This window comes from Crocodylus siamensis, chromosome 2 (assembly GCF_052110815.1).
Source record: "Crocodylus siamensis isolate JL-2025a chromosome 2, ASM5211081v1, whole genome shotgun sequence".
In the NCBI taxonomy this organism is placed as follows: Eukaryota; Metazoa; Chordata; order Crocodylia; family Crocodylidae; genus Crocodylus; species Crocodylus siamensis.
The window spans coordinates 49,003,583-49,020,673 of record NC_143396.1 but is presented as its reverse complement, the minus strand read 5'-3'; the positions used below and the strand labels follow the sequence as shown (position 1 = coordinate 49,020,673).

Genomic DNA, 17,091 nt, shown 5'->3' with positions numbered 1-17,091 from the left:
TCGCTGGTCTGTCCCCAGCTGTAATGCTCGGGTGAGCGCAGTGAGTTCTGCGGCCTGTGCCGACCATGAGCTCGGCAATGACTCCCTCCATACTACCTTATCCAAGGTTACCACTGCACATCCTGTTCGTCTTTTTCCATCGATGACAGAGCTGGAGCCGTCCACAAAGTATTCAACATCTGGGTCTTCAATTGGGTCCTCAGCAAGATCAGGTCGCACCTGCGTGGTCTGATTCAGGACCTCAAGGCAGTCATGCGTCGGTTGCCCTGGCTTTGGCAGCAAGGTTGCAGGGTTTAAGGCTGTAGTATGTTTGAAAGTAAGTCCTGGATTAGAGAGCAAAAATATCTCATACCGTGATTGTCTGGAGGGGTTAAGAAATTTCCCTCCCTCAGTCCCTAGGATCTGGGGAACTCCATGAGGAGTGAGTATTTCCATATCCGCACCCATGACTATCTTCTGGGCTTCTTCAACAACCACTGCTGTGGCTGCCACAGCCCGAAGACAGGCTGGCCACCCGAGTGCAACTGGATCTAGAACCTTTGAATAATATCCCACGGGTCTCCAGGTCGGGCCCGATGGCTGTGTCAGCACCCCTGATGCAACCCCTCGATTCTCATGAACATACAGTCGATATGGCTTTTTACTGTTTGGGATGGCTAAGGCTGGGGGCTGGGTTAATGCTGCCTTCAGCAGATCAAAAGCATGCTGCATTTCTTTATTCCATTTCCATTTAGTGAGACTCTCCTTAGTCAGGGATTCATACAGTGGTCTAGCCTTCCCACCGTAATCTGGTATCCATAGTCGACAGAACCCAGTTAGCCCTAGGAATGCTCGCAGCCCCTTGGGTGACTGGGTTAGACCTTGAATCGCCTGTATGCGATCTGCACTCAGGGCTCTGACTCCTTTTGAGAGCTTATATCCCAAAAATGTGACTTCAGGCTGACATATTTGGGCTTTTTCTCTAGAGACTTTATATCCTTTTTTCCCCAGAGTGTTTAGGAGTGACCTGGTGGCTTCCTCGCAGAGCTGCAAGTTTGGGCTTGCAACTAGCAGGTCATCCACATACTGGAGGAGAGTCACTGCGGGGTGTGATCCCTTCCATTCCCCCAAGTCCTTCTGAAGGGCAAGTCCGAAAATATGGGGGGCTGCTATAAATCCTTGTGGAAGAACTGTCCACATGAGTTGGGCTTTATGGAAAGTATCTGGATCCTCCCATTCAAAAGCAAACAATTTTTGACTCTCTCGGTGAAGAGGAATAGAGAAGAAAGCATCTTTCAAATCTAGCACTGAAAATATTTCAGCTTCCCCCGGTACTTGTGTCAAAATCGTGTGAGGGTTCGGGACTACAGGATGGTCTGAAAGGACCTTCTTATTTACTGCCCGTAAGTCTTGGACCAGTCTGTATGAGACCCCATCTGCCTTTGGCACTCCAAGAATGGGGTGTTATAGGGTGAAGACCCTTCCACTAGCCATCCGTACCTCTTGTATTTCTCTATTAACGGCTTGAGTCCAGCTCTGGCCGCTCGGCTGAGTGGGTACTGCTTTACCCGAACGGGCCCCTCCCCATCCTTGAGTACGATCCTTACCGGGGAGGCGAACTTAGCTCGCGCAGGGGTTCCATCAGCTCATACTGAGGGGTCTACTCCAGTCATGTGATCTTCTGGACTTACTGCAGGGCGTCGGTCCTCCAGGAGAGCCATCTGATAGTTCGAGCTCTGCTTGACAGGTAGCTGGACCACCATCTGATCGTCTCTGAAAAAGATTTCAGCTTGCAATTTTGTGAGTAAGTCCCGCCCAAGGAGTGCAACCGGGCAACTTGGAGAATACACAAAGGAGTGCTCGAGCAAATGGTCTCCCACCTTGGTGAGGAGTGGTTTACAAACAGGGAGTCGAGTTTGCATTCCCTCAATCCCTTCTACAAGTACATGCTGTTCACTAGTTCCTGCACAGGGGTTTTTTTCTGGAATCATTGAAAATGTAGCCCCAGTATCCACCAAGGCTTTAAAGTTTTTGCCACCAACCCTAATGGTTACCATGGGATCTTCTCGGGCTCCAACCCGAAGGGTAGTGGTCTTAGATCCCTGTCCCCTTCATTCTGAATCCTCACCCTTGTCTTCTGCCCGCATGAGGTGACCTCTCGGTTCCCCCTCTCTCTTCTCCTTCAACTTCGGGCATTCCCTCTTCCAGTGTCCTTTCTCCTTGCAATAAGCACAAACATCTGCTCCCACTCTTTCTCCCTTCCTCTTCTGTATCCCAGCCTTTCCAGGGTTCCCTCCAGTTATAGCAGCTGCTAGTGCTGCCATCTGTCGCTGAGCCTTTTTATCCTCCTTGCGCTCCTGCACTTGCTCACGATTCCCATACACCTTATATGCAATTTCCACCAGCTCTGAAATCGGTTTCCCAGCACCTCCCTCAGTTTTCTGTAACTTCTTACGGATATCAGCAGCAGATTGACCAATAAACATAAGATTTACCATGCGCTGGTTATCCGGGGCTTCTGGATCCAGATCCGAAAACCTGCGAAACGCCTCATACAGCCTCCCAAGGAAAGCTGAGGGATCCTCCTCTCTTCCCTGTCTCACCTCATACAATTTAGACAGATTGGTAATCCGAGGCACTGCCTTTCCCATTGCTTCCACTATAATTCCCAAATACCGTGCACTCAGCTCTCTGCCCTCTGCAGTATGATTGTCCCATCTCGGCTCTTCTACAGGGCAGGTATCACGCAGAGTACGACCAGCAGCACCCTCTGACTCAACTCTGGCTGCTGCAATACGCTCTGCTGTACCTAACACTAATCTCCTCTCCTCCGGGGTTAGGAGGGTCTGGAGCATCATCTGGACATCAGCCCAAGTGGGTCGATGAGTCTGCCCAATAGATCGAAACAAATCCCTCATCTTTTCAGGGTCTTCACGAAAAGAGGGGCTCTGATTCTTCCAGTTAAATAAATCTGAAGTGCTAAATGGGGTGTAGACAAAAGTTGCAGTGCCTCCTTCCCCAATAACCTCTCGCATCGGACAGTTCAACACCGGCTGTGACTCTACAGGCTTGCGCAAATAATAACCCTTATTTCCTGATTCAGATGAGGCACTTGGCTGAGGCTCACGCTCTAACTCATTAGGTATGCATTGGTACGTCGGTGGTGGTCTCTCTAAGGGAGGGGGCAGTGGTGCAGAAGGACTGGATGCCGAGGAGGCGTCTGACTCATCTTCGCTACCCGACAGGGCAACCGGAGCACGGGTCCGGTACTTAGTCAATTCAGAATCCCCCCCCTCATTAGACTCAGGAAGTACAGGCGGCCCCCCCGAGCCTTTTTCTTAACAAGCATCACATGAGACTTTGCTAAGTAATTCTTAATCCAAGGTGGCTGATTTTGAACCACCCACAACCAACAATCAATATAAGGAAACTGATTCCAATACCCATTTTGCATAACAATTTCATGGATAGCTATCACTTCTTTTAGCACAAAGGATCCTTTCGGGGTCCAGTGGACCCCAAATGTTGGCCACTCGAGTTGACAAAACTTAGTTAAATCACCTTTTTTCATTTTTATTCCATAATCGGCCGGCTTTGCAAATTTATTAAAATGACGTAATAAGACTTTTAGAGGGGTATCAATATTGTTTTCTACACGAGAGCGACTCGTACCCATTTGCCCACAAAAATGCGCTCAAGGCACACCAAATACCAAAAAGATCTCAACAACAGATGATTTACAATGAGAGCTAAGCCTAGAATTTCTCAGCAAACTTACACATCCTTTGTTTTAGATCCGTACACCAGATTGGGCAAAGGGAATTCGTATACTCACTCAGATACCCCAGAGATCTCGATCCAAATTCCAAAGTGTGTCTGCCTCTCCAGAAACTCAGAATTTACATGGGATACTTCCTTTAACTTCCCGGATATTCGGACTTAAACCTCAAATTCCAGGGCGAGTCCAAAGTCGGCTCGGTGCGCACAACCCCTGGTACCGGAGGTGCTCTGTCACTGAATTCCGGGGTAGTCCTCGAGAAGCCCCACGTTGGGCGCCAATTATTGATATAAAAATCGTGGTTCGTTTCTCGGGAGGAGGAAAAAAACCTTTAGCTACAGACACACTCTATTAGCAACACAAAAGGTATATATTTGCAAATAGGGTCAGAGAGAGAGACAAAAGATCAAACACTCTGCCCCCGGGCACAATCATTAGCAGGCTTTTATCCCCTCTCTCCTGACCACGTGTGCAGAAGGAGGAACTTTTACAACTCATTTCCGATTCATACAAACATATATGTAAACATGTCGCTTCATACGTCCCATGTGCATTATAATTAACTACTTAAGTATGCGGGGCGGATAGGCTTAATATGCGTTAGGTTATCACGCGTGCGTAGAAGGGATCCAAGGTTACTCAAGGTTCAACCTGAAGGCTAAAATGGCATTTGCTCTTATCTTAGCCTAAGAATGTGGGGGTCATGAAAGAAAGTGTGATTTAGTGTAACAAAAGAGATAGTAAATTTGCAGAACAAAGAGAGAGTGATAGCTTAGTACAAAGGGCCTTTGGTGGTTTTCCCTTCAATTTCCAACCCCCCCCTTCCCTCTCCCATTAAGGAGACAAGGAGGGCTAGCAGCTGTGTTTTTTTTTTCTAAATCTGCTATTGATAATGCATTTTTAATAATATTTCTAACAGTGCCATCCCCAGCCCTGCCCAACTCCCTCCCTCTCTCCCTATGGAGGCCTCAATTTTCTCACCCCCCCCACCCACCTATAGGAGCTGCTCTCCAGGCTGCCTGGGACCATGCTCATGGAGTCCTCTGCTTGAGGGCCCTCTTCCCACTCCCCCCAGGCCCCTGCAGGCTGGAAGTCTGCCAGGCTGCAGAGAGTTCACTGCAAAACTGCAAAATCTGCAGGTTTCTTTGTTAAAATGAGAAATCAATGTTTTCATCTGTTTTTCCATGGGAAACCTAGATCCCTGTAATTTCATCAGAATATCATTATCTATATGCTAATATGTTCAGTTATTTTTTGTTCTATTTTGCTTCCACTTCCGTATGAATTGATTATTATGAGGGCCATAAGACAGGCTTGACATCTTGATTTCATTTGTGGACATGGCTTTGTTTAGCTCTAGGCAGTTGGAATTGAGGTTTTACCAACACAGTGCAGCAAAACTCTCTAGAGGCTGTCCCTTTAGCTTTTTTCTAATAGGCTAAAAGTAAAATGATAGTCAGCTCTTCTAATAATCAATCAAATTTATGCATAGTAACTGTATGATACAGTTGTTTCTTACAGCAATTACTTTCTTACTATTCAGTCTGCTTAAAGAGAGCAACAGGAGTTGGTTTATACATTAGCTGTTTATAACTGTCACTGTATTTCCTGTTTGTGCCATTAAGATTTTGTAGAAGGAAAAATTGTGATTTTTGTAGGCAAATTTAATTTCAGCCTAACTGGCTTATAGTTCTCATTTCCTTTCTTGTAATGAGTCCAATTTTAGTTCAGTCTTTAATGAGAACGCAAATTACAGACTGGAAATGTGGAGAATAACTGGTTTCCCTGTTGAAAAAAGCATCTTGTATTGAAGTACAGCCTGTTGAATTACTGCAGTGGATTCATAGGTGGGACATAACTGAATGACATTAGTAGAAACTGCTGGTATTCCACAGAATATGATCCCAGATACTTTCAAGGTGTTGCCAGCATGTGTAATCTGCAGATGGTAAGAAAGAGCAGAAAAGGATGAAGGGAGGGGCGGAGGCTGGATTCCACCTGCGAGGCCATTCTATCCGGCCCATGGGGCGGGCAGCAGCAGCAGCAAACACTGCCCAACACGGCAAGTGTGTGTGTGTGTGGGGGGGGGGGGTGCAGCTGCTGCTGCCACCGTGGCACAGCCCCGATGGGTGAGCCCAGAGCTGGCGCACGGCCCGGGCTGGCAGCGGGGGCGGGTTACAGGCTGGTGCTGAGTGTGGGGGGAAAAAGGCTCCTTGCCCATCCCGTGGCCAGTGCCCTGTGCTGCAACCGTTTGCAGCCCACCTGGGGCTGCCTGTGTTTGCTCAGGACAGCCCCGTGTGGGCTGCAAGCGACAGCAACAGTGTGCACCAGCCATGGGGCAGGGGAGGGGCTGCTTTCCCCACGCTTTGCACCCGCTCCTTCCCTGCCAGTGAGCAGGGGGTTGGGGCAGTATGCTGCCCCCCGCCTGTACTGCAGGGCTGGGGGGGCACTGGGAATGAGTAGGCACGGGAGGACAGGGCCTATACCGGTGTCCCAGGGCCAGTGTCAGCAGGGCCTAGAGCAAGGTGGCAGGGGTACAGGGTCCCGGCTGGCAGGGGCGTTATGGAGCTGGGCCAGTTCCCCACTCTCCCTGCTGGTGCAGCCCAGCCTAGCTTCACAGACCCCTGCCAGCCTGCACCCTGCTCTGGTCCCCACTGGTGCTGGCCCTGGGACATTGGTCCCAAGATGGTGATCGGGGGCGGGGCACCTGTCAATGGCCGGGGCTACCCGTGCAGCCCTCGACAGCTTGCCAAAACTGGGTAAGTGGCCCTCAGCCCAAAATAATTACCCGCCCTGATATAGAAGGTTCACTTTTGGACCATGTATTTAAATCTTGGCAATCTTTATTTGCTTTATCTGAAAAAACAGTAATTCTGTCCTGGAAAATAACCTGATGGTCTCACCCAGGGTCAAGTCTAGAGGGAATACAGTGGCACGGTCACACCCCCTTTCAGACCACACTGCAGGAGGAGCAGCGGGGGCTTCTTAAATCTCCAAATCAGATAAGAATCCTTCCTCTCTTCCCATCTGTGCTCAACAGCACTTTCCTTCCCCTTCTTGTCTGAATTCCCCTGCCTGCCACTGCCCCATCCCCCCATTGACCTGGGGGATAGGAAGAATTCCAAAGATACTCCAGTGTGAGGGCTGGCCAGGACCAGGCAGTGGGGGGCGGGGGCAGCTTTGGGTGGGATTGTCTACCTTGTCCAATCCTCTTGGGTATTTCCTGACAGCCCAGGAGCAGGCACATAGAGGGGCAGCCAATTTGCTGCCTCTGCCACTGTTGCTGTCCCTGGCTGAGTCTTGCTCCATATGCAGTCCAGTTTGAATGGGAGTGACTCTGCAGCTCTCCAGGGTCAGCTGTGGACAGTAGGTATAGTAGATGAGGTGGGGTGAGGGGGAATGGGAAGGGAGGGACGATGCCACTAAGCATGGAAGGGGAAGGTTGTAGGTGCTGGGGTGGGAGGGGAGGCAGGAATTCCTGCTTGTTTCAGGGGCTTAAAAAAGTCCGTGGCTGCTACTCCCACAGTGTGATCTGTCTATCCCAACGGTACAACCACCCCTGTAGCCCTGGTCGCTACTTCTCTACCCCTTTTACCAAATCCTGGGTTTACCTATGACCTTAGAAGAATGTAGGGCATATATGCTGATGTCTTGTGGTACCAAGATATACTAAATTTCCAAAATATACTTTCACTAGCATATAATAAAGTATAAATAATTAAAACTAGATGACCCATAAGTAAATGAGCAGAGGTTAAATTTAAGGATGCAAGTGCCTAAAATTATACCATTTCACCCATATTTCAGGATCCAGATATAATGGATTGAGTTGCTGTGGTGTTGATCATCTACAATTAGTATTAGTTCATCAGAGCAGCAGAAACTCAGCATTTTAAAATCAGGTCACTTGTATTTAGATTTTGAAAATGTGCTTTAGGTGTCTTATTTGAGCATTTTAATTAAGCTGTATTCAACTCCCCTAATTTTTATTACTGTTATTGTTAACTTACTGGAAATTACAGTTCAGTAAACTGGAATGAGTCCCAGCTTGCAGGAATGAATGGGGATCTGTGGAGTTGGGTTTTCTTGCCATACTGTACAATTTATACTGTTGTTGTTATTGTTATTACTTTTCTTCTCTGCTGTCTCCTATAGGGTATTAATGGATTATTTACAATTTACTTAACCATCTAATTTGCTTCTTATCGCCTACTGCTTGGAACAAGGTCTGAGTGCCAAAAGGCTAAGGCAATAAGATTCATCTTGTCACATCATATTCAGTGTCAAAGAGATTTAGGTTAATCACTCTGATCTTGTGATTTTGCTTTATTTGCTGGTTTCTGGATATGATAGTCATCCATTGTCAGAGGCTGCAAACTCCTTTAGCATCCTGGGCAGTGGGGATCATGGCAGGGAATGGGGCCAGACACATGCTTGGGTAGGGTTTATGTCCTGGACAGCTGCAGTTCTGGATGGTGTCCAGGATCCAGGGGTTGGAAGCAAGTGGGTTGAAGGGTCTTGCCAGCTGCTGGCTACAGCTGCACAGGGGAGGAAGGAGACAAGGGATAGAGCCAGGGAAGCCTTGGGGTCCCAGTAGCTGTGGGGGAAAAGTGTCTCCCCAGCAAGGGGTTAGACCTCTCACATGTCACCCAAGTGCTGCTCAATATCATGCTAAGCAAAGAAATAAAACACCTAATTCATTTGGGGGGGGCGGAGGTTGGGGGTGGTCTTCACTCCCTGCTCCTTCTCCCCAGTACTTGACTGCCACGACTCTGGAGCATCCCCGAAGACACAGCCAGATTCGATGTAGCCTGAGCCTGTAGCTGCCAGAGTAGCAGCATAACTGCACCTATCTAATGTTCCCTACTCTCCAACCCCGGCCTCTGTTCTGGTGTCCATGTCTTAATCAACACCTGGGGTTGGGTTCCCCTTGCCCACTCCTAATTACACTACTGCCAGTGGTATATTAGATTGTGTGCATTATGTATAAAAACTAATCAGATATGGCTATTACATTTAAAGGATTATTTACATTGATCTGAGTGCTTCTGGCATTGGCAGTGGGCAGACAAACTTGCCAGGATGCTTCCAAAGGATAACAAAGTCTTCTGTGGTATTCTAACAGAATCATGAGACTGCTCTGGCCATAGACAAACAGCTATTGTTTGTGCAGCATTGCTTCAGTGTAAGGTGCTCTTCCAAATGCATCTTTCTCAGTAATGAAAAATTAACTCAAAATGCTAAAATGACTGACTTTGGGTGAGCAAGTGCAAGACAGTCCTAGATGCTGTACACACCTCTGGAAATGTAAGTCTTCAGCATCACTATCTGCTCCATTTAGCATAGCCAGTTTAGCTTCTGCAGTGTTGTAGGCAGATATGATTAGCCTGGGCTAACGTGAATGAAGTTACACTGCTTTTGGGTTAGGAGGTAGCAGATACCTCCTAAGCTGAAAGCAGAATAGCAGTGTTTGCATGGCACGGTACCTGACCTAATCCACTCTGCTTCTCAGAAGACCTAATCACTGTAACTGCATTCTTGATTGACCAGATGGCATCATGTTGGACCCTATCAGCAGGTGCAACCGCATGTTGCTTGCTCTATGCAGTGAGGTTGTTAAATTAGGGTCCGTTTTTTCAAATTCAAGTCAAATGTCTCATTTCAGGAATACCTTGAGGGTGCTGGGACACAGCCCTTAAGTTTTAGACTGTCCTGCAAAATGAGGTACAGTGTTCAGGTAATTTGGAGGTGAAATAATTTCTGGATAATCTGTGGATGGCCTTAACCTGATGAGGTATCCTGATGCTGCCAATTCCATGAAAAGTCTGCGTTTCATTCATGCAAGGCTGTCAACCCTTTGCTGATTAAAGGGTAGTGTAAAATGAGAGATGTCTGTAATACATGCATAGTAATTAGTTATTAATATGCCAGTTGCTGAGGCTTAAGAATATGTAGCATTGTTCTTGGGTTTTGCAGGAGCAATAACAAAACTGGGATTCTGCAAATAACAGACGTTTCAGCAGACCTTAGATGGTTCCCATCCCTCCTGCCTGTTTGTTTTTGGTTTAGTCCTAATACTGCTCTTGTTCTCTTGCTTGATAGTTAGGGTGTTGGTTAACATCTTCCCTGTTTTGGCTGAAACTGTGCTAAAACCCAGTTTTTGTGCTTTGAATCTCATTTGCATCTGTCCTCATCAAAGAGCTTGGTGTTGAGTTGGTGCCATTGAGAACAGTTGGAAACCTGGCATTGCTAATGGTTCCTGCTTGGTTTTTTAACCCTGTTCAAGAAGCAGTCATGCTTGGAATACATCTCCTTCCTGCTTTAGGTGTTGTCAAATGACCTGTGTCACATATATGTGGAAGCTGCGAATCTTCTAGTCTGAATAATACAGTCTGTTTTTAGATGATATAATTTTGTGTGCCAGCTTGAAAGATCTTTGATGACTGTTTTCTTTTCATGATTGTGTGACTGATCTGGATGGAACATTTGCTTTCTGAGGCATTGTTTATATGTTTGTTTCAATCCCTTGTAGACTGACTATGTGACACAGAGAATGGCTTGTCCTATTCTTTTTTTCCATCAGTCTTGTTAGGATTGCTTCTAGTTCCCTGGGTACACCGAGCCGTTTTGTAATAGTAACATATCACTCTCCTTAATGGGTTAAAAATTGTGTGCCATTGTAGACAGGGACTATAAGATCTGGGGGGAGTCTTGCACGCTGTTTTTTCCATCTTAATTATAAAAAATTCCATTTTCCAACTTCAGAATTTTGTTTTTCAGCTTGCATGTGCTTTTAAAGAGAGAATGAAATACATACATTTCTAAGGGGAGTAGTTAAGTTGTTGAGGGTGAATGTTATAGTACATTTTTTATTGTAAAATGTATGCATTCCTACAAAGGTAAACAAAATAAATCAACTCTTAGCCCTGAAACAACTTGAGTTTGAACAGAAAGATTCAAAAGGAGAAACTAAGGTTTACTGGACAAACATTATTGCTGGAAGAAGAGTTCTGGTGTTAGACTACCTTATTCTTGTGTGTAAGGAGCCAAGATGTGATATGCTCTTCATCTTCATATGATGTTAATTCTGGTTATTGTCTGCCAGACTGCTTCCCTCTGCTTAGGGGAAAAAAACTAATTAAAAAAGAAAATTAAATGGAAAAGGATGAACTAGGTCATGCTGTCCAACTTGTCATAAAGTGTAGGCTTTTTCCTTCTTGTGTATTTATTTTTGCAAATGTAGGATCTTCTGTTTACTGCTTCAAGTGAATACAAGATTTAAGAAAAATCTTATGAAATGAGGTAACTAATATGAAACTAATAGGAAATATTGTTCTGAAGAAGTGTGTTTCAGATGAATAGTCAAATATGTATGTTCATTATTATCTTTGTAGAAGTTATAAATAGAACTAACATCCTACAAAGATGGTGGAAGGGACAGTGCATCAGACTTAACATTTCATTCTACCTTTCACTGGTTACAATATGGTTGCATGTATGTCGTCTTTTCTCTTTATTTTAGCTTTTAAGGAAATTGGGAGTGGTGGAAAGGAAAGGAGAACTTCAACATATATGAGATGCACTCCATTTGCTAAAGTCCATGGCAGGTTTTTAAGTTTGTTGTGCCTTAATATCATTAAATAAAGACAGATCAGTATTCTTGGTTTCCATTATCAAGGCTTATAAAAGCATCACTAAAGCACGGTAGTATTGTTGCTAGGTTATTGCAGTCAGTTGTTTGCATGTTTAGTCCTATAATTACAAATGTAATTATGTGGCAGAGGAGGCTGGCAGCCTCAGCCTTAAGCTGGAAAAGAGCCAGAAGCGGAAACTTCTCAGTGAAGAAGCTAGGGAGGGGAGCAGGAGCTCAGCAGGGCCTGGTAAAGTGGCCAAAGCTGAAAGTGAGACAAGTGTGAGCAAAGAATCAAAAGTTGGCTTAAGTTTCAGGAAGAGGTTTAAGGAGCCAGAGGGAAATCATAAGAGACAGTGGTGTTTGGTGTAGACTGGGCACCTTGCAAGCAAAAGGAAGCCTAGTTAGTTGTCTGCACCCACTCTCTTTCTGCTCCCTCTGTCTCCCACACTGTTTTTGATGTCTCCTTATAAGCATTCACTCAATAACTCCCTTTCCTAGCTCTGCTGGGCTCCTGTTTGTCTTTCAGCAGCATCTCCTCTCCAGCTTCCATGTTCAGCAGCTTCTCTTGATTTCACTCCAGCTGAGCCTTTCTTGCCATTCCCGAGAGTCCTCTCTCTCTCTTTCTCTCTCTCTCTCTTTCTCCTCTTTGTGTCACGGGCTGTAGAAGCATCACCTAAGCTTCAGCTTCCCCACAATAGTTTTCCTAGTGTGTTCAGGCTTTGGAGTAGGAATAAAGTTATGCAACATCTGGGCTATAGACTCAAAACCTGATATTGTGTTTTATATTGGGGAAAAAAAATCTTTGTAGGAAACAAAATATCTGCTTTGAATGTTTTCCCTGTGTCTGAGTCTGAAAGGCTCTTACCTCAGATACTGCATATTTGTAACCCTAGTCAAAGACTCAGAAAAAATATGTAGGCTTTACAGTGTACTTATCTGTCTAATTCAAAAATTACTTTACACCCTACATAGTAAAACAAAATACTACATTAAAGAAACACATTTGGGTTGCTTTTCTGCTTTCTAACATTGGACAAGTTCACTAAAATATTCCTTAATGTTCAGTGTCAGCAACAAACTCTTCCTGCAAGTATTCTTTGTTCATGCATGCAAAGTCAGTGTGAGTGCTTTCTTGAGCATTAAGCATTAGCTGAGCAAGTCAGAGCTGCGAGATCAATTTTTGATTTTTTGGAACATGATGTTTTTGTTTTTTGTTTTTTTTTAATACCTACAATATGTTTCTATAAAAATGAGAATACTGTTGACATTGTGCTTTTCTCCTTACTGAAGCGTACACTAAAAATATGCTTATTTTTAAGACCTTGTTCTAATTAGTTTTAGCCTGGCCCCACTACATTCTGCACCTGTCAAATAGCAACATCATGCTGTCATTGTTTACTTTAAACGTATAACATTTCTTAGCAATTTTTATAATGTGGTATCTTATGTGTTTTTTCTTTGTTTTTAATTTCTTAAATGATCCCTTTTTTCAGATTTCAAATTATAATCTATTTCCTGATCCATTGCTGAAGCCCTGTGATCCATGTCAGAAGTACTTCCAGGTCAGATGCCCTTTCACATATTTCCATAGCAGTCTTTTAAAATCTTTCTCTTTTTACCAGGCCCACATGTGTTTTAATTTTGTATTAACAAGTAAAAAGAAAACAATCAAAAAACCTACCAACCAAACAGAAAACCACCAGGAGTTTTAATTTCTTTTTACCAGAACCTTTTTATCACTCACTCTCTTATTAGCCTGGAAAAGCGCAGGCTCAGGGGTGATCTTATGGCCACCTATAAGTTTATCGGGGTGAACACCAGGATCTGGGGGAACGTCTGTTCACCAGAGCGCCCCAAGGGATGACGAGGTCGAACGGTCACAAACTCCTGCAAGACCATTTCAGGCTGGACATAAGGAAGAATTTCTTTACTGTCCGAGCCCCCAAGGTCTGGAACAGTCTGCCAGCGGAGGTGGTTCAAGCACCTACATTGAACACCTTCAAGAGTAAATTGGATGCTTATCTTGCTGGGATCCTATGACCCCAGCTGACTTCCTGCCCTTTGGGCAGGGACTGGACTCGATGATCTCCCGAGGTCCCTTCCGGCCCTAATGTCTATGAAATCTATGAACTAAAACCTTGTCTAAAAAAATCCAGTCACAACCAACCACATTTAAAAAAAACTTGTATTTATGTTTTAATTTAGAGGCTGATATTCTTGTGTTTTGTAGTAACTCTCACTCTCAGCTTTGTAAAGTGTGTGACATGATATTTGAAAAAAAACCAATAAAAGCTGTTAACTTTTATTGTGGGAAAGACTGCAGCAAGATCTGGATAGATTACAGGGGTGGGCTAACAAAAACAGGATGCGTTTCAATACTGACAAGTGCAGGGTGCTGCACTTGGGCAGTAGTAACCAGCAGCACACTTATAAGATGGGAAACTCCCTTGAGGCAGAAAGGGATCTTGGAGTCATTACTGACTCCAAGATGAACATGGGCCGACAATGGGAGGTCACGGTTGGCAGGGCTAAGCAGACCCTGTCATGTATCCACAGGTGCATCTCAAGTAGAGCTAGGGAGGTGATCCTGCCCCTCTACACGACACTGGTCAGGCCACAGACGGAGTACTGTGTCCAGTTCTGTGTGCCTCACTTCAGGAGGGATGTGGACAACATTGAGAGGGTCTAGAGGCATGATCTGGGGAACAGGCAGACCCTACATTGAAAGACTGCGGGACCTCAGCCTGTTCAGCCTTCACAAGCGAAGGCTGAGGGGGGACCTGGTGACTGTCTATAAACTCACTAGGGGGGACCAGAAGGGTTTGGGAGAGACCTTGTTTCCCCTAGCGCCCCTGGCATAACAAGGAATAACGGCCACAAGTTGTTGGAGAGCAGGTTTAGATTAGACATCAGTAAGAACTACTTCACAGTTAGGGCAGCTAGGAGCTGGAACCAACTTTCAAGGGCGGTGGTGCTGGCTCCTACCCTGGGGGTCTTTAAGGGGAGGCTTGATGCCTACCTGGCTGGACTCATTTGAGCCCAGTTTTTCTCCCACCTAGGCAGGGGGTCAGACTTGAAGATCTACAAAGTCCCTTCCGACCCTACTTCTATTATTCAGTTAATAGGAATATTTGTATTATAGTAATATGCAGAGATCCCACTCAGAATTTGAGCTTTATTATGGTAGGCACTATACAAGCATAAAATAAAATGAGTGCAAATGTACATATAATATGTGTATGGGAGTATAATCACTAACAGACCTTTAAATCTTTATTATAAAGTTCCCTTTTAAGCACCCAAAAATGCTTCCCCTGATTTTTATATACCAGTCACCATCCCTGGCTAATTTTATATGTTTGATATATATAGCTATAGCTATAATTAAAATTGGTGACACTTTCCATGATAACATTCTTCATTTACTTTTTTTATAACTTTGCCAAGCTTTTAACTAGTTTGGTTGAAATTTTCCATGCTGTCTATTTCAGCCTGATTTCTTTTTTTTCTTTTGAGCAAAAGTAGTTATACATTATCTAGACTAGAGTTGGAGAACAAAATGCTGTTTTGCCCATGGGGGAAATTTTTTTGTAAATTTTTGTTGAGATGCTCTAGGAGTCCCATGATTTGAAATAGGAAGTTGGAATTTGGCACAGGATTTGGTTTGGTGTGAATAATGTACCTTTTGCCATCTGTGTGAAAAATCTCCCAAATTATGAGCCCCTGATAACCTGTTTGCATACATTCAGTAGAACATCGTAAGTTCAACAGCTAAATTATCTGAAGATTCTGTCTGTACTGACAAAGCTGCAGGATTTTTCCTGCATTTTTTTCAACCTGGAGGTTAGGGGCAGTGGACACAAGAAGTGAGAACAGAGATTGTCTCTATTGTGAGGAAGTGATGTGAAGCCAAGACTGAACCACAGATAGGAAAAGAGCTGCTAGAGGCATTTTTGTACCATTTTGTACCATCATACAAAAGTCCACAGGGAGATTAGGTGGAATAAACTATGGAGCTTCATGCTGAAGGATGAGGATAAAACAAAATATTAAATATCTACCCATATAGTGACCATCATCCATCTTGCAGTGAATGATTTGGAAGTTGTGGAGAAAAAATGAATGTGCTCATGTGACTGAAGACATGATGCTAATGCAACTGAGCAGTTAAGGTTGCACAGGCATTACCTTTCAAGTGGTCCTTGATCCATCTGCTTTACCAGTGATACTGTCCTGTAATGCTTACCCATTTACTTCTCTCAGAGCTGACCTTACACCCTCTTCAGTGCTGCTCTCTGTATAGAATGACCATCTTAAAGTGATCCTAGCTCTCTTCTTCATATTTCTTACAAAGACCCACTTCTTCTATAATAGCTTGGAATGCTTTTATGCATTATTTTTATAAAGATAAATTAGAGATACCAATAAAAGTCATAACTATTTTGCTAGTATCTGTATGTTACTTGTCATTCTGTATTGTAGGTTTATTGGATAAAGGGGCTGTATTGTATTTACACAATAGAATCTCCAACAATATTGGGAACTTGAGTAGCACAAATAGGGTGAAATTTTCAAAGTCCCAAGAGAAGAACGTACCCAGTGACTTAAAACCTAAGCTGCTGAGGTTGGAACCTAGTCCAAAGGTGGTCTTTGAAAATAAAAACTTAAATATAGTACTATTAAAAATCATATTAACTTCCAGACGTGTAAAACAAATACAGACATTTTGGATGTGTTCCAGGAGCCTCTCAGTTGTTGTTGTTGTTTTTTTAAATTTGGTTTGCATCAGTTTTGTTAAAAGAAGCTGTAGAAGGATAGAGTCTTTGGTAACTTTTTTCAGGCCACATTGAAGTGACCCTGATGGGAGTTGAACCAGATCCAGAGGGTTGAAGTAGACCTATACAATGCTGTTCATGAAGTTGGGGCCATATTAAGGCTGATTTAAGCAAGTGTTACTTGCCCACAATAAAAATGATTATTTTAGCTTAGTCCTTCAGATTATTCTCATGTACTTGCCTTTTGCTTTCTTCTTCTCTTTACCCCTTTGCTTGTACTTCATTTTTCTCTTTGTTATAATGTAGTATTTAAAATAGCCAAGAGCTGGTTTCTGCAGTAAGGAACAAATTGCTGTTTCAGACTAACTCCTCAAAAACTTGTATTACCTGTGTTTTCAGTTAACAGTAATAGAAACTCGAGAATATTAAACTTATTTAGTTCTTTTACATTAAATGTCTGAAGTTCTTCATACTTCTTTTTTTGTTTTTTGACATGCTGCATGTCCTATTATAACATGCCTACGTGCCATAGCAAGACAAGTGTCAGAACTCTTTACTTGTAAATGTTAAGAGGACATTGTCTACAATGCCTGTTTAGTGCATTTTAGCTCCTGTAGTGGCAATAGAACTATTTTTGCCATAGATAAGTCCTGCTTTGTTGTCCTTGTTCTTTGTGCCAGTGTGGGGACTTGTTTGTCAAACTGTGGTTACTGATCCATTTCCTGAACATTAAAATTCTACATTTATTTTACATCCTGATTCCTTAAGAGCTCGTGTATAAACAACATCCATATCAATGTGAGTGGAGGCTGCTCCTCTCCTGAAAATGAAGGGTAGACTAATACTGAATTTACTTGAATCCAAGACAAGATTTTCCATCATTTTAGTGTGAGCAGAAAAGCTCCTTGTTTTGGATTTGAGTACAG

The 17,091-nt window shown here is 43.9% G+C and overlaps 1 protein-coding gene across 17 annotated transcripts in view; it reads left to right on the top strand.

Moving 5' to 3' along the window:
* Positions 1 to 17,091, top strand: part of APBB2 (amyloid beta precursor protein binding family B member 2) — a 291,766-nt gene that overhangs the window by 90,040 nt on the left and 184,635 nt on the right. For 3 of the 17 annotated variants that reach the window (XM_090035806.1, XM_090035809.1, XM_090035810.1), the window contains exon 4: positions 12,884 to 12,952. The exons of the other annotated variants lie outside the window; for them this stretch is intronic. In XM_090035806.1, coding sequence (XP_089891932.1) covers positions 12,934 to 12,952 — 19 coding nt within the window. In that variant the 5' untranslated portion in view covers positions 12,884 to 12,933. The remainder of the gene's footprint in view (positions 1 to 12,883; positions 12,953 to 17,091) is intronic. 17 annotated transcript variants of the gene reach the window in all.